The 24,355-nt window shown below is 41.3% G+C and overlaps 1 protein-coding gene and 1 long non-coding RNA gene across 3 annotated transcripts in view; one reads left to right on the forward strand and one right to left on the reverse strand.

Annotated features, from left to right (window-relative positions):
* The window catches only part of NAPB (NSF attachment protein beta), a 51,018-nt gene extending 40,416 nt beyond the window's left edge, over positions 1 to 10,602 (reverse strand). Inside the window, exon 1 of the mRNA XM_059134219.1 lies at positions 10,422 to 10,602. Within this exon, the coding sequence (XP_058990202.1) occupies positions 10,422 to 10,519 (98 nt within the window). The 5' untranslated portion in view covers positions 10,520 to 10,602. The remainder of the gene's footprint in view (positions 1 to 10,421) is intronic.
* Positions 10,603 to 10,656: 54 nt separating this feature from the next.
* LOC131808237 (uncharacterized) lies at positions 10,657 to 19,623 on the forward strand. 2 transcript variants are annotated; one of them, XR_009344740.1, is made up of 4 exons: positions 10,657 to 11,661; positions 12,353 to 13,023; positions 18,347 to 18,674; positions 19,183 to 19,623. It is a non-coding gene; the product is annotated as an uncharacterized LOC131808237 (long non-coding RNA). The 2 variants fall into 2 exon arrangements; XR_009344739.1 differs by having other exon boundaries at positions 10,657 to 10,953.
* Positions 19,624 to 24,355: the final 4,732 nt, after the last annotated feature.

The raw sequence follows: 24,355 nt of genomic DNA on the forward strand, positions 1-24,355 counted from the left end.
TAAAAAATTATATTAAAAAAAAAAAAAAAGTCCTTAACGGTATCTATGGAAGAGAGGATTTAAATTAAGAAAGAAACCTGTGAAAGCACCCAAACCCTTCATCTCCCATTACAGAAACACATGCTATTATGATCCCAAGAAAATCCAAGACACTCTAAACAGAAGAAGGCAAGCAGCAACCATACAAAGCTACCATGTAAGAATTAAGAATAAAACCTTTGCAACTGACAAAAATGTTCCCTCAAACTACCACAAAGCAGACAAAAACAATTCCGTATAATTTAAATATTATTAAACAAACATTTATAGATATGAAACTACATCACAGGCCAGAAACTTAAAACTCAAAATGCAAGAGCATGCAGGGGACCAGAATATGCCACCCCAAAATACACCACTTTGGCATAAAGATTATTTTGAGCTGGAGGAAAATGAGAGTAGCAGATCCAGAAAGACACCTTCTAAGAGCTTCCCCATTTGACTAAACACAGAAATTTCTAAGAAATGAGGACTGCCATAATCCCCTCTCTTGGGAAAGTTTTATGGTCATGAAGCAGATGGAAAGTTCATATAGAAATGAGCGTGCACAAACAAACTTTACTCCTTTGTTTTCCAGTTTGCCTCCTTAGAAGACTAAAACCTTTTGTCCTGACACTTCTCTATAAATACCTCGTTCTTTGTTAGGCGCTATAAGCCCAGTTCTAATTACTCCTCTGAGTTACTCATTGCTACCTGTGTTCAATAAACTACTTTTTCTTGTTAGTCTGTCTGGAGAACCTAGGAGAGTAGAGAACAAAGGTGAAGTTCTTCCTTCCCTACATGTACACCAAAAATAAGACCATGAACTCCTATTTCAAATTCTAGAAGAAAAGAAAGAAAAAGACCAAGTCATCTCAGAAGTAAAGTCTCATCTAGAACATACCTATGGGGAGAACAAATTCTATTAATACTGAGGAGAAAAATGAAAACAGCCAAGAGCATGGAAGTGAAATAAGGGAAGAAAATGGATTCAAGAAAAAGTGATAGGATAAACATAGTATCTGAAAATAGGAGTAAAACAAAAGAAAATATTGAAATAATATTTAAAAATCTAATTTCAGAAAATTTTATATAAACAAAATAAGATGTGAATCTAAATACTGAAAGGGTCCGTCATGTACTAGGAAAACTGACCCAGTGAAACACATCTAGTAACACTATTAGATTTTTTTAAAAGATTTTTTAAAAAGACTTTACTAATTTATTTGACACAGAGAGAGAGAGATCACAAGTAGGCAGAGAGGCAGGGAGAGAGAGGCAGGGAAGCAGGCTCCCCACTGAGCAGAGCCGGATGTGCGGATGTGGGGCTCTATCCCAGGACCCTGAGATCATGACCTGAGCCAAAAGCAGAAGGTTAAGCCACTGAGGCACCCAGGCACCTCAAGACTATCAGATTTTATAAATCAAGAAAATCTTTAGGCTTCCAGGCAAAGTCACTTACAAAATTAAGAAAATCAGGTTAGCTTGATTTAGACTTCAGCACCAACATACAAAGGAAGACAACCTACAAAGCAAGTTGACAGGGGAACAATATTTTTGAAGAAACTCAAGGGAAGAAAAGATCACACAGTCAGCCAAGTCAACAAATAAGTACTACTGATGGAAGCAAGGACTTAAGGAATACCATATTGGCTTCCAACTACGGAGATGACTAAGGAACATCAGTGAAAAGGCTGGTGGTGGGGGCATTGAATATGTTTTACTACAGATCAAAGAGAAGAGAAAAAATGTAGAGACAGGGTAGAAAAATAAAATGGAGACATCTGTTCCAATAAAGTACAAATAACTGAACCCTGTCCTTCCACACACATACGCTGGACAGAGGGAAAAATTTAGAACAAGCTCAGGGACTGGCACATAGGTAAAGGGTGTTTTCCACATCAAACAAATACTAAATGCCTACCTGAGCTAAGGGCATTAAAAAAGATTCATAGTATAAAGGTTACCAGTAGAACAAAAATACAAAATTCCCCCCCTCCAAAAAAATGCACAGAAAAGAGATCACATGGGGGTGCCTGGGTGGCTCAGTTGTTGGGTGTCTGCCTTTAGCTCAGCTTGGGTCAAGATCCCAGAGTCCTGGGGTCAAGACCAGCATCTGGCTTCCTGCTGGGCAGGGAGCCTGCTTCTCTCCCTCTCCCACTTTCTGCACATGTTCTTTCCCTTGCTATCTCTCTCTCTCTCTCTCTATCAAATAAATAAATAAATAAAATCTTAAAAAAAAAAAAAAAGAGATCACCTGAAGAAAGAAAATGAAAGCATCATACATAATCAATACAAAGACAAATATAACAAAGGAGGATGACAGATTTAAAAACCAATTATATACCAGTCATACAAACAATGTAAATGGACTGAAGGTTTTTAGATTTGCTCATAAAATAAAAGCCAACTGTGTGCTCAATAGGAGAGATACAATTAAAATAAAGCTATTCTGAAAAGGCTTAAGATTAAATAAAGAGATCATCACAAGTATACCACATATATCTACCAACTTCAATTTGTTGCAACAACAAATAACCCTCAAATCTTCAAAGGCTTCTCTCTCACTCAGTTTACCTATAACTGCAGGCCAGTTGTGCTTGTTCTTTCTCCATGTGTCATCTCTCTATTCTGGCATGTAGCCCTATCTGGAGTACTCTTTTTTTTTCCTTTCTTTTTTTTTTTTTTTTTTAAAGATTTTATTTATTTATTTGACAGCGAGAGATCACAAGTAGGCAGAGAGGCAGGCAGAGAGAGAGGAAGGGAAGGAAGCAGGCTCCCTGCTGAGCAGAGAGCCCGATGCGGGACTCGATCCCAGGACCCTGAGATCATGACCTGAGCTGAAGGCAGCGGCTCAACCCACTGAGCCACCCAGGCACCCCTCTTTTTTTTTTTTTTTTTTAAACCAGGGCAAAGGATGACCCCTGTAGCTTCTGCTCAAGTAAAGTGTGCATCCCCCTTCCACACACTCCCTCAAAGTCAGTCATGGGCCAGAGAAGACTCAATGGGGAAGGGAAGTGCACTTTGCCCAGAGCCAGGCAGCACAGGTCACATGGCAGCAGGCCTAATGTATAATCCTTTTACATAATAGGGTCCTCAAGCAGGCAAATGCAAATAATAAAAAAGCAAGGACTGCTACTCCAGTATTAGACAAGGCAGAATTTGAGCTCAAAAATACCAAATGAAAAAATGAAATTCACTTGCTAATGCTAAAGATACAATTCCTAACAAAATTATATTAATTGTGAATATCTACTTACCAAAATATAAGTAGCCACTTTTATAAACCAGAAACTACAAGAAATGCAAGACAGAAATGCATTTATAAAAGGAGATCTGACCGGACCCCTTTTGGTTCAAGAAAGTCAAGTGGCCAACAAATAAATACAGATGTGAAAGGCCTGACAACATAATCAATATCTAGATCTCAGGGATCTCTATCCAGGTATATACTCCAATAAGAGAACATCTGCCTTCTTTTCAAGTGCGCAAGAACCATTCATAAATACCAATCATATATCAGGGGCAAAGAAAACCTCAGTAAGTTCTCTGATTATAATGAAAGAAAACTAGAAATCAAAGCACCTCCACTTCGAACACAACCCATAAACCCTTGGGCTAAAGAGGAAACAAATTACAATAAAAAACACTATATATCAAGATGGGGGGGATACAATTTAAAAACAGTAATACAGTTTTATTTTATTTTTTTAAAAGATTTTATTTATTTATTTGACAGAGAGAGATCACAAATAGGCAGAGAGGCAGGCAGAGAGAGAGAGGAGGAAGCAGGCTCCCTGCTGAGCAGAGAGCCCGATGCGGGGCTCGATCCCAGGACCCTGAGATCATGACCTGAGCCGAAGGCGGAGGCTTAACCCACTGAGCCACCCAGGCGCCCCAACATTAATACAGTTTTAAAGGAAAATTCATCCATGAATATTCGGATCCATATAAATACAATAATGAAAATAGTGAAAAAAAAAACACCATCTTCCATTCACTCCAAAAAAGCCAGAGGGAAAAATGGAAGAAAACAATCGAGGTAAAAGCAGAAAACAGGAAAATAATAAAACCCATAAGTCAAAAATATTAGTTGTTTGGAGGAAAGAGATAGAAAGAATCAAGAAAGAAGGGTAAATGCAAAAACACAGAAGTGACAGAGGGAAGAAACTACTGAACTGAAGAACATTAAAAAAAAGTCCGTTTGAGGGTTCACTTAAACCTTCAAAACCATAGCATGAGATTAAAAGGAAAATCTCTACATTATTTTTATGAGGCACCTGTAACATTGATACATCAACCTGATGGGCTATACACAAAAGAACCATAAAGAAAATAATTCAAAAGAAAAGAATTAAAAACAGAATCGAATAGCACATTAAAAAAATAAAAATTATATCATAATCCAGAGGGGTTATTGAAGGAATGCCAGAGCAGTTTAATATGAGGACATCCATTAACATATTAGTAACTAAAGAGAAAAATCATGTTTGTCTCCACAGATACTAAAGAGGCCTTCAAAATGTAAGCTTGGGACACCTGGTGGCTCAATTGGTTAAGAGTCTGCCTTCAGCTCAGGTAATGATCTCAGAATCCTTGAATCAAGCCCCAAGTCTGGCTCTTTGCTCAGCAGGGAGTCTGCTTCTCCCTCACCCTCTGCCCCTCCCCACCCCTCATGCTCTCTCTCTCCCTCTGTCTCAAATAAAATCTTTTTTAAAATATAACTCTTCAATATTTAATGAAAACACTCATTAAAACAAGTTGACAGAGACTTCCTTATCATGAATATGCACTTTAAGCCAAGAAAATAATGATCTGTTAGTTATTTCAATTATAATTAAATTACCATTACTTGTAAGTCCATTTAAATACAGAAATGGTTAGCATTCTGAAATTCTACTTCTAGCATTTCCTCTCTGTCAAATAAATAAATAAATAAATAAAATCTTAAAAAAAAAAAAAAAAGAGATCACCTGAAGAAAGAAAATAAAAGCATCATACATAATCAATACAAAGACATAATAAATATAACAAAGCAGGATGACAGATTTAAAAACCAATTATATACCAGTCATACAAACAATGTAAATGGACTGAAGGTTTTTAGATTTGCTCATAAAACAAAAACCAACTGTGTGCTCAATAAGAGAGATACAACTAAAATAAAGCTATTCTGAAAAGGCTTAAGATTAAAGGATGAACCCTAAGTGTTAGTCACTGAAAATGCTTTAAAGGTACAAAAGCTTTACTGATCTTACCATCTAATCAAATGAACACAAAGTGAAGCATAAGAACAGATTGCAAAGTCCTAGAACTTGGATGATTCTGTGTCCTGGCTGGATGGACAGACACCCTTGGCTTACACCCATCTTCCTGACAGCTCGAAAATATCCCAGTTTGGACAACGTATTCATGGCCACTACGTAACTCACAGAAACAGGGAACCATTGGAAAAAAGAATTAAAAGTAGAACTACAATTTAATTTAAAAAATTAAATTGTAAAATTATAATTTAAAAAATTTTAAAAATTAAAAAAACTTTTTAAAAATTAAAACTAGAATTACAACTTAAATGTTATTCATATATAAACATTAATATTCAGAGATTGACAGTTAACTAAGTAAAATCAAGAGGTAAGAGAGAAAATACAAGGCCATGCAACTATTCATCATTTTTAGCAGAGTCAATAGATATTGTCTAAAATTAGTAAATCAGGAAGTAGAAGTATTCCAAAATTATTTAGAATTACAGTGGTAATCATCAGAAAAATTAAAAGGAAATTAAAAATCATTACTTCTTGGGAGTATCATTCTTCTTTAGGAGAGAGGAGACTCAGGGAATACTTTACTTTTTAATTGGAACTTTACCATAGTCCTTGCATTTTTCTCACATATGTAGAAGCTACTACATTTATAATAAACACATATTTAAGTAAAACATAGAAGGAAGTGACATGAACTCCCCTTCACTTTGTTGCCTTTGCTCTTGAAAACTAAAGAGAAAAAAAATCAGCATGATAGGAAGATTCACACATTCTCTCCACCAATATCCACTAAGTGCCTACTGCATGACACAGGTCGAGTGAGGTGTGGGGTTAGAGCAATGACAGAGGACAGACTCCCCAGGAGCTTACATTCTGGAGCTACACACCACCATGGGTCCTCCCTACCTCTTCTAAACAAGTGTACCTCACAGAGCTCACAACAATGAGAGAACAGAGGTGAACACTGCAAATGCAAACAATATAGGCCAATCTAGAACGATTTTATCATTTGATACACAAACTATAACTTGGCACTAAAACTAGAAAACAAAACCAACCCCCCCCTTTTTTTTTAAAAGAGGAGTGGTGAGGAGGGACAGTGGGAGAGAGAAGAAGAAAATCTCAAGCAGGTTCCACACTCAGCAAGGAGCCTGACTCAGGCCTCAATCCCACCACCCTGAGATCATGACCTGAGCCAAAACCAAGAGTTGGTTGCTTAACTGAATGAGCCATCCAGGTGCCCCTAATGCTTTACAAATGCTATCATATGTCCTTACCACATTTTGGCAAAACTTAAAAACAGTCTTTGTAGAAATAAGGCTGAGTGAAGAATACTCATAATTAATGGCCTACAATATTTAAGAAATAAAAATTTAAGAAAATAATAATTTTCTTTTTTTTTAAACAGATTTTATTTATTTGACAGATCACAAGCAAAGAGGCAGGGGGTGCAGGGTGGGGGTGAGGTGGGGTAGGCCCCCTGCTGAGCAGAGAGCCAGATGCAGGGCTGGATCCCAGGACCCTGAGATCATGACCTGAGCCAAAGGCAGGCTTAACCCAGTGAGCCACCCAGTTGCCCCGAAATATTCCCAATTTTCAAAAATAGCTAAGAAATTACAGACTCAATAGCATCAAGATAACCCAATAGGGTCTTTCATTAAATTTGACACTGCCAAATTCATGGCTCTTTACAAGCTTTATGGCTGGGCAACAACCCAAAGAGAGCAGCCATGCAGAACATCTTCCAATTGTCATTCTCAAGCAGCCATTCTCTGTGATGTGCACTGTGCAGGCTATCCCCAATCTGGCCTCCTATTAACAAGGAAAAGACAGTAAGAGAGACCTTAGCAATTCAAAACTACGTCACACTCAGGCCAGTTTAAGATCTTACTGGCAGTTCATTAAGATTCTATAATTGAATTTGAAATTAACTACAAAATTCCATAGCTCGTCCCTGGGAACAAATGAAATGAAAACACTGCTCTTTTGGTGGTAGTTTTGCTATACTGTGCTAAGCTCTTCAGAAATAGTAAATTTTAATTCAATACTACAGCTATAAAAACACACGACTTTCTAAACTGGCAGTCAAGGAGAAAAGCAGAACACGCATAATAGGTATTTGGTGATGGCGGCATCCCTCAGTGGTTCGCTAACATCTTGGAGACAAGAATGGGACTTGTTGTGCCTTTTACACAGAATACATGATTGACCTTTCCTCAGGAATATACAATGTGTATTTTCAACTAACCTTACTGAAAGCAACAAAGAAGAGAAAAAGAATAGTACAGAGAATACAGTATTGCCATAAAACCTGTGTGGGTGGTGGATAAACAGGGGGTGAAGAAGTTAAGCTCCTAATACATTTTAATCTGCAGTTTGGATTATGAGAATGAGTCCATACAAACTACTCTACAGTATGCTGAGCACCTTCTAATGGTGGCCAATGTCTTTAGAACAGTAGCACCTGCTCCCTTTAAAGCACTAACTGGTCAGCTCTTAACTACATTGGGCTTGGATGATACTCATGATACACATCAGTTATGTATGTTCAGTGAATTCAGGAGTCTGACACAGGGAGATGGACTACACTGTGGTTTCAAGAAAGGATAACAAGTAGATGGAAAATTTCTATATCAAAGGAAGGGTGGCAGGGTGGACTAACATGTGCTCCAGCCTAGAAGGATGAGGAGAGGTACAAATGATGCCAAATACATTGGAAGATTCTAAACATCTAAAACTGATACAGAATCAGTCTTCCTATTGTTACTGACAGAGAAACTAGGCCTGGTTTTTGGCTTCAAATAATTATATACCATTAAAACTCATAGAACCCTGAGTACTCTTCTTCCCTAAACTTTCCTGGAACCAACATTCACTGAAAATAACACAGTCCCCCATAGGATAAATAAACTTAAATGGTACAAAGCTCTTTCAAATCTTTAATTAAAAGACCAAAGACCTAGTCCTCAAGGTCTTTGGCTCTGAAATTCTGGCAGTCACTTAATCTGTCTGGCTCTTTGCTTCCTCGGTAAGTATAGTGCCTGACAATTTTGATGAATATGCTAATTAATATTTCATAATCACCATCTCCAATGGTTCTAAATGTTTTACAAGCATAAACTCACTCAACCCTCACTGTAAGATATATTATTATTATCCCTTTTTATAACAGACAAAACTAATGCACAGAAAGGCTAAATACCTTGCCACCCCCGCCCCCTGCCCCATCCAAAAGCTAAGACAATCAACTGGCCTGCCATATCCAGGCCTAGGATGAAGTTACTTTTGTGCAAACTGACTGTAAAGGGCAAAGGTTAAATAAAGTCTTCCTATACCTTCTGTCAATGAAACAGGTGATCAACAATCAAGGAGAAAACAGACGCTTGTTTATAAATAAAAGCCTTTTTAAAATCCTTTTAGGATTACTGGCTCAAGACTTGGCCCAGTTTCATAAAAACAATAAACACAACACCTCTTCACAAAAAGGAGGGTTCCCCGAGACCAGTATCAAGTGCTGTAATGTTTTCCTCTGCCAATTATAGATTCTCTTCCAGGGAAGTACATTCTGACTTGAAATCTTCTGTGACATTAAGATCACCTCTAGGCAGGAGGTGCTAGGACATTAAATTTTATATGAATATATTTTAAATGTGCTGTGAATCACAGAAAGGAGCTATTGTTTGGTGTTAGCATCAAGTATTGGGTAGTGCTCCTTAAGTAACAGCATATATCGGGGTAACTTTTAAAGGGGGAACAGTGTTTCTTAAGTATCACTGTATATCTGGGTAACTTTTAAAGGAGGGAACTTGTGATTAATTGCTATGTTTGGAACTACAAATCCTATGAGAAATTTAGAAACCAGCTAGGATAAATGCCCTTTGAGAGGTTCCTGCAGATAGGAACCCTTACCTTTACGCATCTTTCCATCCTACTACAGTGCTCTGCATGAAAGCTGCGTCTAAGCATTTCCTGGGGATGTATCAATGGTAGTGTTTTATTATAATCAAAAGAATCCTGGTGGTAAAACAAACAGATTCCAAACTGAATTTAGAGCAGAAATAAACCTGTCTAATAATGCAACGATTAAGTACTGGTCCTTCTCAAAAATAAAAATATGCTCTTGCTCGGCAGATCTTTCACTTTCAAAAAGAAAAACAACAACAAAAACCACAAGGAAATTTCAGCCTCTCTAATCCTAAACAGCTGAATCATTCACATATTTAACCGCCCAGAACTGTCAATGCAAGCTCTGCTTTTTGCTAAGTCTGAATTTAAGACCTTCCCTAGGAGAACATGGGAGAATTACAAAAAATTAACGGGATTCCCAAAAGACACCTACTTAGACAGGAGCTGCGTTATCCTTAATCAAACAGCAGGCCCTGGCAAACCCATCAATCTCTGCTGAAGTAAAAATACTACGCTGAGGAAACGTACTCGTTCTCCAACGAACGTTTATTAAATATCTACTTGGCGCAAGACAAACCCGCAGACGATCTCTGGAATGGGGGCGCCACGCCAGTCTGCTGCTCCGCGGGGCCCAACGCTCAGCCAGAGGCGCCCAGATGCAAGGGTCAGGCGCCGGGGCGGGGGGGCGGGGGTGTCCCCGGACCTGCCCCTTCGGCTCCTCCTGGGCTGGCCTCCCACCAACACCGGTCTCCTAGAGATGCAGCTTCAACCATGGCGAAATGAACAAATGTGTCCCGCAGCCGCGGCGACAGCACCCTCCAGGTGAGACGGTGGGGCACCCCCCACCAACCCAAAGATAACACCCGGCAGGTGGGGGCGTGGAGGGCGTGGGGGCCCTCTGGGGACCCCAGGGGCTGTCTGGACGGTGTGGGGGCTGAGGGACCCCGAAAGATTCTGGAGGTTCCAGGAGGTACGGGGGTGAGGTCTGGGGACCCAAGGGCATCTCTGGAGGGAGGGCGGGGGTTCTAAGAGCCACCGGGGCATTCTTGGAGGGGGTGCTTCTAGGATGCCCTAAGGCTTAGGAGCTGTCCGGAAGATACAGGGGAAATGAGGACCCACAGGCGTCTCAGGGGAGAGAGGGGATTCAACAGGACACGCAAGGGGGCAACTGGCTGGGGAGGGGGCCCGCGACGGGAGACCCCCCACTCAGGGCACTCGCAGTCTGGTGCTCACCCAAACAGCCCTCGGAGGAAGGAGTGGGAGGCCTTGACTCGCTTCTCGGCCTCCGCCATCAGCTGCACTGCCTCACGCTCCTTCCCCGCGTTGTCCATGTCGCCTGCTGCAGCCACCACAACCTCCTCAGCCGGTTCCGACGCGCCTTCCGCGCCTTCGCCCTCCTCTCGCAGAGGCGGGGAGCGCCGGCGAGGCGCGCAAGGCCTATCGGGACTTGTAGTGCCGGGTCCGGTCCTGAAGGCGGAGATGTGTGAGGCGTCAACTACATTTCCCAGAAGGCCGCAGAGCGGGGCGGGGTGGGGATCAGAGCTTGCAGACTGCCAGCGCCAGGGATTTCGGGGCGAGAGGCATGACTCTCCGTAGGGGTCTTAGTCCAAGGTGAACTTTAATCTTTTAAGTATGCGGGGGAAATGGAAGATGACGCGCGGCTCCCTAGTAAGGATAACCTCAAACACGCAGTATCACGTTGGTTCAGGAATCCCTTGCTCACCGCGACTGACATCTGGCGAGGCGATGGACGAGGAAACGGGAGGTAACAGATTGGAACGTTCAGCCTACGCGCAAGTTCTGCAGGAGGGAATCTAACGCAGCCACCGAAAGCAAATTCATTAACCATGTGATGCCCATCCACCCACCCACCCACCAGCAACAGCTGGCAGAAAGAGCCATTTTTATCCCCAGAGCAAGGCGTTTAAGAATTTATCATTTTCCCCAATATAAATTCAGAGTTATTTTTCATGTTACAACCTAATGTGGGTCTTCTCTTCCTTGGTTATAAATAAGTTGCATTTAGGCTACATATGCATAATCCACTCTTTTAATTGACTGAATTATTTCCCATGTTTGGGAGGCTTTGAGCTCTCTTTTCCTTTACACGGTGCTGGCCGTAGAGACTGAGTCTCCTCGGGCACAATTTGGCCTGCCCAGAGGTCTTCTAATTTCAGGGCAGAAGTATCCATAGATAGATGCTATCATGTGCCAACAATTTCCAGGCCGGTCCTGGAGGGAGTGGCTATTTTTGTTTTGTTTTGTTTTTGTTTTATACAAAATCTAGATAGACCATTTACATTTGGCAATGCTAAAGCAATGGTGGTGAAACAAGAAAATCACTGCCAAATGAGAACTTGTGACAAAGTCAAATTATTAATAAATACACTGTGGGCACTGGCACATGAAATATATCTAAGAGAATGAGGCTGTCTTCGGAGACCAAGGCAACAAAGGCCAAACTCCTAGAAAGGTAACTAAAGCATCTGTTGCAGAGTCCATACATTGAAGGCACTCTAGAGATGGAAGTGTCAGGTCTTCAGGCAGAATTTATTCACTAAATGCAGTATTCTAACTTTGAAAACCTAATTTGTGTTCTTTTATAGCAGTATTGGAGAATAAGGAGGCAGGAAATTAGAAGTGTCAGTAAATGTAGGATTAAAGAGAAAAACTGCAAAATCAGACATAAACATTTGAAAAGCAGAGCAATCCATGGGGATTTCATGGAGTCGGCCCAACTCAAAAGCTCCTAAGTGCAGCATCAATATGTTGATTTAAGCAGCTCCCAAAGCTGGCCCAAAGTAAAAGGATGTTCAAAAATACTGATCTCTAAGCTGCTAGCTTTTAAAATCAGGATCTCCTGAGGTTGGGGACTAGGAAATGTACATTTTAAAAAGAATTCTCTGTGCACTATTGTAAAGCATACAATTCTATATTCTCAAATCTGTGGTCAGCTCAAAAGGAGGTAGAATAGACTTGCCTCCTCTAAGCCAGAACATGCAGCTAGGGATGACAGGGTACATCCTGACATTTTTTTTATGTTTCTGGGTATTTCCTTCATTCTCTTGTTTCTGACAGGCACTCCCATCCTTCCCCAATCCACACCCAAGTGGGAAAAAAACTTCAAATCACAATTTTATAAAGCACTTGTTTTCTTCTTGCAGAGACTAGATAAGGGAATGTAGCAGGACACAGAGACAAAACTCAAAGAACAAGGATAACAAGAGACAGATGAGGAATCCTCCAAGCAGGAGGAAGATGGGGACCTGCACTCTTGTGGACCAGGGAAAGAGTGAAGCCCTCAAGTAGAAACTGTCCTAGAGTAGGCCCGAAGGACCCATGATGTACACCTGTGCTGACCAGGATGGTAGCCACTCACCACAAGAGGCCATTTAAATCTAACTCAAATAATATGAAATCAAATGTAAAATTTTGTTTCTCAGTCACTCTAACCACATTTCAACTGCTCAATTGGAATGCACAAATACAGATCATTTCGATTTATTGCACACAGTTGGCATTGCTGGTCTAGACATGTCTTGCCTCTCAGCAGCTCTGGACACTTGGAAGAAGAGACTTCAGACAGTTTCTTAGAAGATGGAGCAAGAAAGGAGGAGTCTGCATACTTTGCCAGGCAGAACAAAACACAACCTGCAGGCCTCAGGGAAGACTCATGGGCATTCAGACTGAATGAACACACTGGAAGTTAAACTGGAATGTTGAGTGTCCAACTATTCACCCTGAGAGGTGCTCTGCAAAGGCAAGGCTGAAGCCATTTAAGAATAGCCAGCTGTTAGAGAGGCAGGATCGGAAAATGGTCTGTGTGAAAAACAAGGTATGGTCCTTTGTATGTTTTCATAGAAGGGTGTGCAGCATGGGAAGAGTCCTGTGTGGAGACCAGCACCAAGGGAAGGTGCAGCGGGCACAAATGCATTGTATCTCCAGGATTGTCCAGACTAATGTCTTGAGTGGCCAGTGCAGCAGCCCAATGCACTGGGTGAGTATCTCCCACGCTGCTGAGTTCAGCTGGCTCCTAGGACCACTGCCTAACCCACACCTGAGCTGCAGCTACGTGAGGAGCAGTTCACCTAGTGTCATCCCTCCCTTTGATTCCAAAGTCTGTAGGAAACTTCTGGCCATGACTAGCATTGGGTGTTCCCATGTCTGTGGGTCCCAATTGCTAGCACCTGAAATTCTCCTCAGGGTTCTCTTTGGCCTTCCAGGCTGCTCTGCTTGAATGCCAAAGAAATGAGGAGGATTAATTACATTAACAAGGAAATTAATACTTCTTGGCCTCATAAGAGCAGCTCCCAATCAATGAGTGTTGGAAAATTGGAAGATAAGTACCCTTCTGGTGGGACAACTGAGCAATGTTTTACACTCTCTCCTAGGGATCCGCAGTGGCAATGAGCTCCAGCTGTTCACAGTAGAACACTGTTCTGTACTCTTTATTGACTTTCTTCCCTTGCCTTTCCCCACACTCCTACTGGTGCTGCCTTCTGGTGTCATCTCCCAGGAAATTGCTTTCCCTAGAATCCTGGTCTCAAGGTCTGCTTCTGGGACCACACAAACTAAGATAGGGGGCATATGCACTGAGGAACAGTAGGTGTGTTCTGGTACCCAGGCACAATCATGGTGTTCATTACAAATTCATAAACTGGTATTGTCATCTGTGAATAACTGTATACTTGAGGGTCCAGTTGCCACATCACATGTAGGGGTGTAAAGCTATAGCAGTTGTTTATTATTGTTATCACTTGTGGTTCTGGGCCCTGACTGGGCTCAGATGGGTTGTTTTCACTTGAGGGTTTCTCACTCAGGTGGTAGCTGGAGCTGTGGTCATCTTAGGGCTACTCATGCCTGCTGCCTGAGAGGGGAAGACTCGAAAGGCTAGACCAGCTGAGCTTCCTAGTACCTCTCTCTGAATGTTTGCATGGTGGCCAGGGCTCCAAAGGTGCTAGAGGAATGGTAGCCAAACGGCTGCTGAATTACTTTTACGATTTAATGTCTCAAGTTTGAAGCATCAGTTCTGTTTTCCTGAAGAAAATTGCTCAGGTTCACCTGTCTTCAAGGACAGGGTCTTACAGGATTTGCAGATGTGTTAAACCCACCAGAGTTGTATTCAAGGGAGCCTGGTTGCATGACAAATCTGTGAAGCTGGACTCCTCCAGGCTGGGGAGCAGCCTGTCACCTGCAAGGGCCTTGGAACCCTGGGAGACTCTGCCCCAACTTCACTGATATCTCAGCCTTATTTCTGTCTTTACTCAAAGAGTGGCTCAAAGGTGTCGGGAGGGAGAAGGCCTGGGCTGCTCCAGTGTGGTTCCCTTTAGAAGGCAGTGAAGAAAAGAATTCATTCCAGGTTCTTCATCCAAAAGCATCAACATAATGAATTCATGAAAATAAATGTTCTCTATTCATGTTGATGAGGTTGGGCTTCCACAGTTTGTGCAGCTTTGAGGATAGAATTTAATTACTCTATTTATGGTAATTCTTTTCATTTTCCTCATGGACTCACAAAATCTGAGAAAATTGAATGGGGAACTTCAGAGGGATAATTAAATAAGTGTTTTTTATTATATATATATTTCTAACCTTCAAGCCAGTAGTAGTGTGTGTATGTTTGTGTGTTTGAGAGATTTCACGTGTCGAAATTGCTACAAATATTCCTGAAGACAGCTTTGTTAATTATTTATATTTATTTTATATTTAAATATTATATTTAAATATGTATTTATATTTATTATTTTTAATTATATTTGTTAATATTATTTTCTTAAGAAATTATTCTGTGAAATTTAGACCAAAATATTAGAAAAAGCAAAATTAAATTTACAAAATATCTGTTAAAGGAAACATAGAAAATGGTAAATTAAGTTCAAGTAAATACTTCTTAAAAAGTAATATTGTCATTACTTAATGTTCTTCTTTTCATGAACTGATATGAAATTCCACCACACAGCTTAAAATTAACTGGATGCTTTTAAAAATGCCAAATGGACGTAAGAACCAAGATTACCCAACTTTTATTTATGTAATGAAATATTCTAAGACTTTTCTTCTCAATAGTTGATATAGTTCTTGCCGGAGTTATGGTTCTAAGCTACAGGCACAATGGCTTACAAAGAAAATGGGTGTACTTCCTGGACTGTTTTGATTTCCTTTCACATTATTAATTTAATTGATCTAAATTTCTTTAACTAGAAGAAATTTTAGGAAAAAGTCAGCCATTTCTACTAGATTTGTTGTTGTTGTTGTTGTTAGTTTGTTTCTATCAAATCTTTTTAAACCTACAGATGCACAGGTATTATTAGAATGTATATCTATATTTCATTTTTAGGATATATAAGCATTTTCCAGATTGCTACTGATCTTTGCAATTAAGCCCACTCCACGCTGTCATAGTGACTGTATTTGAAAATACAGTAAATGCTCAGCATTCACGGGTGCTGTATTTGCAAATTTGTCTATTTGCTAAAATCCATTTATAAACCTCATATCATTACTATGCATTTCTGCAGTTGTTTACAGACATGTGTAGAGCCATGAAAAATTTGAGTGACATGATATACATGTTTTCAGCTCAGGCTGGACAAAGCAACACTGTTTTTTGTTTTTGGTTTTTTAAGCTCATACTGTAAATAAGTGTCCTGGTGATCTTCAGCACAAGAAGATGGTGCTGTGCCTTAGGGAGAAGATACATGTTAGATAAGATTTGTTCAGGCACAAGTTATAATGCTGTTGTCTATGAGTTCAGTGTTAACATGCCAAGATATGTGTCAAATAAAAGCAAGGTTTTGTGTTAATGGGCTTACAAAAATGTGACCAGAGACTCAAGGGAACCAAACCTGTGCTTCTCTTAGGAGCAATGGTTCAGTACTTGTTAACTCAGTGTTTGTAGTGATTTTCTAGACCGTAACTACTTCAATTGAGAATTGGCTGTACATTGGGAGAGTGTCCAAATAAAGAAAATGAAATGCAGCCGCATGAAGACTCTCTCTTTCCCAGTCCCTAAAGGACATGGACAAAAAGTAACAAACTAGCAGCTCTTCCAGGGAATTAAGATAGAGGGCAATGTCCCTGTGTTTGATCAACCCCCCATCCCACTTATTACCTTGCTTTCTGCTGTTCTCTGCCCCAAGAGGCTTATCTGTAGGGACTCCACCAATAGGGTCCCATGTCCTCTGACTTCTGGTGCAGGAGGCCAATGAGGTACCCAGCCTGAGGTGGAGGGCAGAAAGTGAGTGAGATCAAGGCATTTGTTCCCTGGTCCCTCTGCCAGGTGGCCAGCTGAGGCTCCCTGACATCTCGATTACTCCCCTTATCTTCCAGCAAATGACAGTCCTGTGCCCTTGGATTCATTTATACCTGCAACATTGTAAGTATCCCCTTTAAATAAACCTTCCTATTTTCATCGTGGCTCTATCTACTGCAGGGACCCTGACTGACATGTTCCCCAGCTTTGTTGTATAAGGTGCAATCTTGAGACCCAAACTAGTAAAGGTCTGTATAAGAAGGGAAAATCTTGGGCCAGTCTCACTCAGGAACATGTATACAAGAATTCTGAATGAGATATTAGCAAATACACCTGGCACAAAAATATTGATGATTATGGACATAAGTGTGAAATGCTTAACTTTAAAACTATTCAAAGTTTTTTTTTTTTTTTATTGAAGTATAGTTAGTGTCACATGAGTTTTGGGTGAAATCTTTCAGAAGTTTTAGATGAAAATACAGGAAAGTAGCTTCATGACCTTGACTTCCTAAGTGAGATATCAAAACTGCAAACCATAAGAGAAAAGATCAATACATTTCCTCCATTAAGATGAAGGATTTCTTTTCACTAACATAGCATAGAACTCAAATGAAAAGACAAAATCACAATCCAGAAAAGGTATCCGCAGCAAATATACCCCAAAATAGTTATTACTAAGGATAAAGAAACCCTGCAAATCAATAGGAGGCAAACAACCACATAGAAAAGATGGACAAAGGACTTGAACTTGAACACTTGAAAGTTACAACAAAGTTTGGGCCTCTTCAACTTCTACTGCTTGTTGCTTCAGGAGGATGGCTGCCTGCTCACAGGAAAATGGAAGTCCAGCTGGAGCACCACCGTCTGCAGAGACTATGTGCTTTTTATTTGCTTTCAAAATGAGACATGAGGGTTCCTTAAATGGAGTAGCCTGTTTAGGAGCTGGTAAGCCGATGCTGTAACAGGGAGAACGGCCACAGAAAGGAGACCAAAGGCTGCATGAGGACAATGGCCAGCCGACAAACCCTGTTACCCTCGGTCCCCAGGTGAAGGTCCTACAGAGACATTGAGAATATTCCGTGTCTTGTGACATGTCTGACTTTCTGAGCCTTGTGATTTCCCCTGTTCCCTTGACTGGAAAGGGAAATTGTACACTGAGCCTTTTGGGGCAATGCCAGCTCTGAGCCATCTGTAGTACCACCTTGTCATTGTTGACATTTTGTGCCTGCTGCTGGCCTGCTCCCCAGGACCAGCGGGCATCTCCAGCCAATGTCAGCCGTACTCTTCTGCTGCAGCTCTAGGGATGAGGGCTCAGGGCCTTGGGGCTGTCATTGGAGCTGCCACTAGCAGCTGAAGCAATGCTCCCCTGCAGCTGTGCTTGGGAGAGTACTCAAGTAGGTGCCCAGACTGTTCCTCGCTGGGCTGGCTTTGAGGGGTTTCTGGCGGCGGGGGGCTTTCAAATATATTTACTTCTTGTCAAGGTAATATTCAGGTCAGCAGCCAGTGGACAGCAGAACAAGGAAGATTTTATCAAACAGTGCTCAAACAAATAAATAGATAAGTAAGTAAGTAAGTAAATAAATAAGGGGAGAAGAACCCAAGTGAGATCATCCCTGCTTTTTGCAATGGCATATTTGTTCTCTGAGAGTTATCACACCATGACTCTTCTCTATGTCTTGTGATGTCAATGACAATGGGGATGGAGAGAGGCCAGGAGGGCGAAGTTCCCAGGAAATAGCCTGAAGCCCCCAGGGCAGTTCGACCTGCTTTACTGCCAAGGCTTTTGGAGGTTTCCCCTTCTTATTAAAATAGCCAACATGATAGAGCCCTGTGTGCCAGGCTCTGCTAGGTACTTCTGTACCTTTTATAATAACCTGATGTATTTACTATTATATGGATTTTACAGATGAGGTAACTAAGACTCAGAAGGTGAAGCAGCTGCCAAGCAACTGTGGAAAGGCAGCTCCATGTCTGACTCTGCTGTGCAGCTCTCCTACTCTTCATGGCAGCCCCTGGCCCCACAGCGACACCAGAACGGACCAGCCTGGAGATCTAGACTCAGTGGGAATGGTCTACCTAGCTACCTGTCCTGGAACATACACAGCATCCTGGGTCATGGAGTCTCACCTGCTAGATGACCTCCCGGTCCCTTCCCGCTTTGGGGAGCAATAGCACCCTGCTTCAGGTTTCCAATCAGAAGCAAATCATGATGAGCAATGGTTTTGACCAGACTGGTGAGTGGTCTGTGCAGGCCCAAGAGAACTGGGGTCAAGGAAGAGCCTATGAAGTTCATCTGTGAGGGAGGGGTAGTAAAGACAAGGTAGGGTAAAGGGTAGATTAAAAGCCGCAGCCAGGAAATTCACAGTCTCCAGACTCCTCACCCCACACCAGCAGAGCCATACTGCCTGCAGTGATAAGATACATTCTCCCTCTCTTTCCTGCTATTTTTTCCCCCTGGGAGCAGCCTGACAAAGAATTTCCAAGCTGGTTGGCAACAACTAGGCAGTTGTGCACTCACAGACAGCCCCCTCTAGCCTGCCACCATATCACCCACACACCACACAGCTGTGGGTTGATCTAAGACACATCTCATGCCCTTGCCACTGTGACTGCTCCAACAGTGGCCCTGCTACCAGGTTTAGCCCATGAGTCAGAAGGCCAGGTGTTCTGGGCTTTTGGGAAAGATGCTTATTCTTTCTTAAGCACCAATTACTAATGAGGCTGACTTGTTTTCCTCTGAAGGGTGCAGCAGCAAGTGAGAAGGTGGCCTGGGCCCATGCAGGTGGGAGATGCTGCGTTGCAGTCCTCAACGTTCTCATACTTGCACCCATGTAACTCTGGACAAGGGCAGTTTTTTCTTTCTCAGTGCCCTGGGGGCCAGTCATGGAAAGGGACAAAAGGGCAGCCAAATCTGTCCCATAGGAAGCTCTGTGCTTATTCCTCCACACCCTTCATCCATCCATCCATCCATCCATCCGTCTAACCAAATGGCTTTATTGAGGTATAATTGACTATAATAAACTGCACAATGTGATGAGCTTTGATGTGTGTCACCTGTGAGATCACCACTCTACTCCATAAAATGAACGCATCTGTCACCCAAAGTTTCCTCATGTGCCTTTGCATTTCCTCCCACCCACCCACCCTTATTTCATGGACATACACAGACCATATTTCTTATAATTTCAGGCTATAACTGGGAACCTCATTTTCCCTTCTTTTATTGACCAAAATGAGGCTCCTATTTTTCATTTTTCCTGTGAACATAACCAGCCCACCATATATATCATTATTCCATGGATAATCAGGGTCCCTATTTTCCTCTTAGCCCATGATTGTAACTGACAATATAATCTCCTATTATTCTATGGAAATAAATAGGTTCTCTGTTTTCCTCTTGTTCTGTGGACATTATTGGGCCATATATAGAGCCAGGGCCTCTACTTACTTCCCTTTTATTTTAGGGACATAAATAGGCTTTAATTTATGAGATAATATAAAATATATGTATTGGCCTCTGCCTCTGGTTCCTGGCACAGAGCCCCAAAACCCTTGTAATTTCCTAAGTGGTAAGAGTACGAACAGCATCTTTAGTTATAATATTTGATTTTGGTCTTTGATCCTGGTTCCTGATACAGAGCTCCTAAAATCCTTGTATTTCCTGGGTGAAAGGAGTGCCTTTTGTTCTAATAAGGTGACTTTGAGTGAGCTCCTGGGTGGGGGGCTGGTCACCAGACAGAACAACCCGTGGTTAGAAACTTGGAATTTTCAGCCCTGCCCTCTATGCTTGTGAGAAGGGAGAAGGGTAAAAATGGAGTCAAAGATAGATCATTTCTTATACAATGAAGTCTCTATAAAATCTTAAAAATATAGGGTTTGGAAAGCTTCCAGGTTGGTCACCATGTAAAAGTGCTGGGAAAGTTGCCCTCCAGGATGGGACATGGAAGTCTCACACCCATTCCCTCATACCTTGCCCGGCGCATCCCTTCCATCTGGTTGGTCATCTGTATGCTTTTACAATAAGCTGGGAAAAAGTGTTTTTCTGAGTTCTATGAGCCACTCTAGAAAATTAATTAAACCTAGAAAGGGAGTCATGGGAACCTTGGATTTATAGCCAGTCGGTCACTGAAGCCCAGTTGACAACCTGTACTTGCATCTAGTGTCTGAAGGTGGTGATAGGCAAACTAAGCCCTTCATCTGTGGGGTCTGAGGCTGTCTCCAGGTAGAGTGGACACGTAACTTGTGTTGGGGAGAATTGCTTGTGAGGAAAAACTCACATATTTGGTAGCCAGAAGTGTCAGAAAGTATGTTTTATAAGATAGAAAAGGAGACTCCCCGGAGTTCCCAGGAGAACACAGGGAAGAGCTAGGGTTTCCCTACACAGGTGGGAAGGTGGGAAGCTGAGTTTTCCCTTTTACCTACTTTCCCCCTTTTCCATGGAAACACACAGAGACCCCGCTTTCTTTTCCACTAATTCCCTCGACATGACTAGACTCCCTGTGTCTGCTATGAAATGGATATAATCAGCACCTCCCATCTTCATTATAGACTTTCATAGACTTAATCAGGCCATATGTTTCCCCCTTATTCCAGGGACATGACCATGTTTCCAATTTTCTTCTTATTCCTGAACACCTGAGGCCCTTATTTTCCCTTTATTCCTTGGGAAGCAATCAGACCTCATGCTTTTCCTTATTTCACAGACACTAAAGGCCTCTTATTTTCTTCTTTATGCATGGACATGCCAAGTCCCCTGTTTTCTCTTCTTTCATGTATACAACTAGGGCTTTTCCTCACATTCTATGGACATAACCAGGGTTCCTATATTCTCCTTACCTCATGGACATAGCCATCCTCTCTATTTCTTTTTCTATGGACACAACAAAGCTGCCTAATTTTCTTTTATTCCATAGATATGACCAGAGAACTCTGCTCGTCCCCTTATTCCACTGACACAACCAAGCCCCCAACTTTCCCCACATTAAACAGGCACACCCTGTATTTTCTCCTCATTGAATGGAAATATCAGCCCTAATATTTTCCCTTTCTTTGGATTTTATCAGGCTCAGTATTTTTCTTTTAATTTATGGACATTGCTAGACACCTTATTTTCACTATATTCCATGGACATGACCAAGGTCCCTAATTTCCCCTCATTTTATGGCTTATATTACTGCCTTTTCTCACAATTGACTGTGGATATAACCAGGCTATTCATTTTCTCTTTATTCTATGATCTTAACCACTCCCCATGCTTATCCCTCATACCACAAACATTATTGGAATCTTATTTTCTCCTTGTTATGAACATAATCAAAACCACCATTTCCCCTCCAACTATGGAAACCATCTATCCTCCTGAACTTTTCCTCTGATTCATGCATAAATGCTGATCCCTATCTTCAACTTATCCCATGAAATTTTTTTTTAATTTAGAATGAAAATTTATTTTGTTTTATTTTATTTTTATTTTTCAGCATATGAGATGGCATTTTATCCCATGAATTTTATCAGGTCTCCTATTTTTCACTTATTCCACAGACATAACCAGGATACTTGTTTTTCCTTTAAGCACAGAATTGATGAGGTCTCCTATTTCCCCTTATTCCCATGGATGTGTTTGTTTCTCCTTTTTCCTTCTCCAGGGACATGACCAGGGCCCCTGTCACCCTCCCTTCATGGAAATAATCACTCTTCCTATTTTTCCTGAATCCATAGTGTGGTAGGCTGAGTAATGGCCCCCTGGAACTTGTGAACATTGTTTTATGTGGTAAAGAAGGACTTTACAGATGTGATTAAGTTCAAGATCTTGAGATGGGCAGATCATTCTGGATTTTTTTGGTGGGCCTTAAATACCATCCATATATCCTTATAGGAGGGAGGCAGACAGAAGAGAAGGAGGGCATATAAAGCAGAGATGGAGTGTTGTGGCTACAAACCAAGAGATGCTAGCAGGCGGTAGATTTTCCCTTGAAGCCTCTGGAGGGAATACAGCCCTACCAACATCTTGATTTTGGTCTAGTGAAAACGACTTCAGATTTCTAGCCTCCAGAATTATAAGACGATACATTTCTGTGGTTTTAAACCACCAAATTCATGTGAATTTGTTACAAAACCATAGGAAACTAATATACATGGATACACTTGTATTCCCCAATTTTCTTCATATTCTGTGGACAAGTTAGTGGGTTGAATTGTGTTCCTCAAAAATATATATGCAAGTCATAGCTCCTAGTACCCATGAATGTGAACTAATTTGGATATTGAGTCTTCACAGACATAATTAAGTTAAGGATCTCAAGATGAGATCACCTTGGATTGAGGGTAGGACCCAAATCCAACGACTGGCATTCTTAAGAGAAAGGAGGGAGGGATTTGAGACAAAGAGACAAATGAGAAGGCCATGTGGAGAGAGGCAGAGATTGTTATGCCACCATAAGCCAAAGAACTCCAGGTGTGACAGATATGGTCCCTTTTTCTGTTTAATTGTATGGGGAGAACCATGGTCTATATATTTTTTCTTATTCCATGCAAATTACTGGGAATTCATTTTTCCCTTACTTTTTGGAGATAGCCACACTGCTTATTACTTTAAGTAGATCATTTTTTTTATGTATTTGGCCCCATCTTCATAGATTTTCCAATACGGTCCATTGAATATTACTTTGCCTTCTTCAGGTCCGCAGGGTATATCTCGGGTTTCCAGGCCAGTCTGTACGCACATCAGTCAGAATCCTTATGCATCTATGTGACAGTGGTGCTCCTGTAGCTCTGGCTCAGGTTGTTCAAAGCAGCCAATTCCATCAGATGGACAAGTCCTACAAGGCAGGCTTTGAGGGTCAGGGAGGATATTGTAATAAGTCCTAGTAGGATTTTCACACTAGAAGGTGATCTTATCCCTGGGCAGTTGGGGTCTGACAGACCATGGGCTTCTGTGTGTACATTCAGAGTCATGGAAGAATCCCCTAGAGGATGTTTCTGAGCTCTGGATGATGCCTGACCTGGGAACAGGTTGTTTGGTACTGGATTTAGTCTCCACCACAAACCAAGATTGGTAGTTTTTCCTATTCTTACATTACAGATGAAGAAACTGAGACTCCGAGATTAACTGTCTCTCCGAATCACCTAGCCAGAGATATGAACCCAGGAGATTCAGATTGCAAGCTGCATGTGTGCTGCTTCCTGAAGACTAAGGTCCTATTTATTTTTGAACATTTTAACCTTTATTTTGTGGAATTTAAGAAACAAAACAGATGAACATAGGGGAAGGGAAAGAAAAATAAAATAAGATGAAAACCCAGAAATTGCACTACTAAGATACCCCAAAGATACAGGTGTAGTGAGTTGAAGGGACACCTGAACCCCAATGTTCATAGCAGCAATGTCTACAATAGTCAAATTGTGGAAGGAGCCGAGATGTCCTTCAACAGATGAATTGGTAAAGACGATGTGGTTTATATATGCAATGGAATATTACTCAGCCATCAGAAAGGATGGATACTTATCATTCACATCAACATAGATGGAACTGGAGGGTATTATGTTATGTGAAATAAGTCAATTGGAGAAAGATAAACATATAGGTTCACTGATATGGGGAATATAAGAAATAGCACAAAAAATCATAGGAGAAGGGAGGGAAAAACTGAAAGGGAAATCATCAGAGAGGGAGAAAAACCATGATAGACTAGTAACTATAGGAAACAAACTGAGGTTGCTGTAGGGAATGTGGGTGTGAAATGGAGTAACAGGGTCGTGGGCATTGGGGAAGGCATATGATGTGGTGAGCAGTGGGTGTCATATGCAACTGATGAGTTGTTGAAAACTACATCTGAAACTACAGATGTATTATGTGTTAGGTTAATTGAATTTAAATTAAAAAAATAAGATGAAAACATAGAGGGAGGCAAATCAT

This window comes from Mustela lutreola, chromosome 9 (genome assembly GCF_030435805.1).
Source record: "Mustela lutreola isolate mMusLut2 chromosome 9, mMusLut2.pri, whole genome shotgun sequence".
NCBI classification, from domain to species: Eukaryota; Metazoa; Chordata; class Mammalia; order Carnivora; family Mustelidae; genus Mustela; species Mustela lutreola.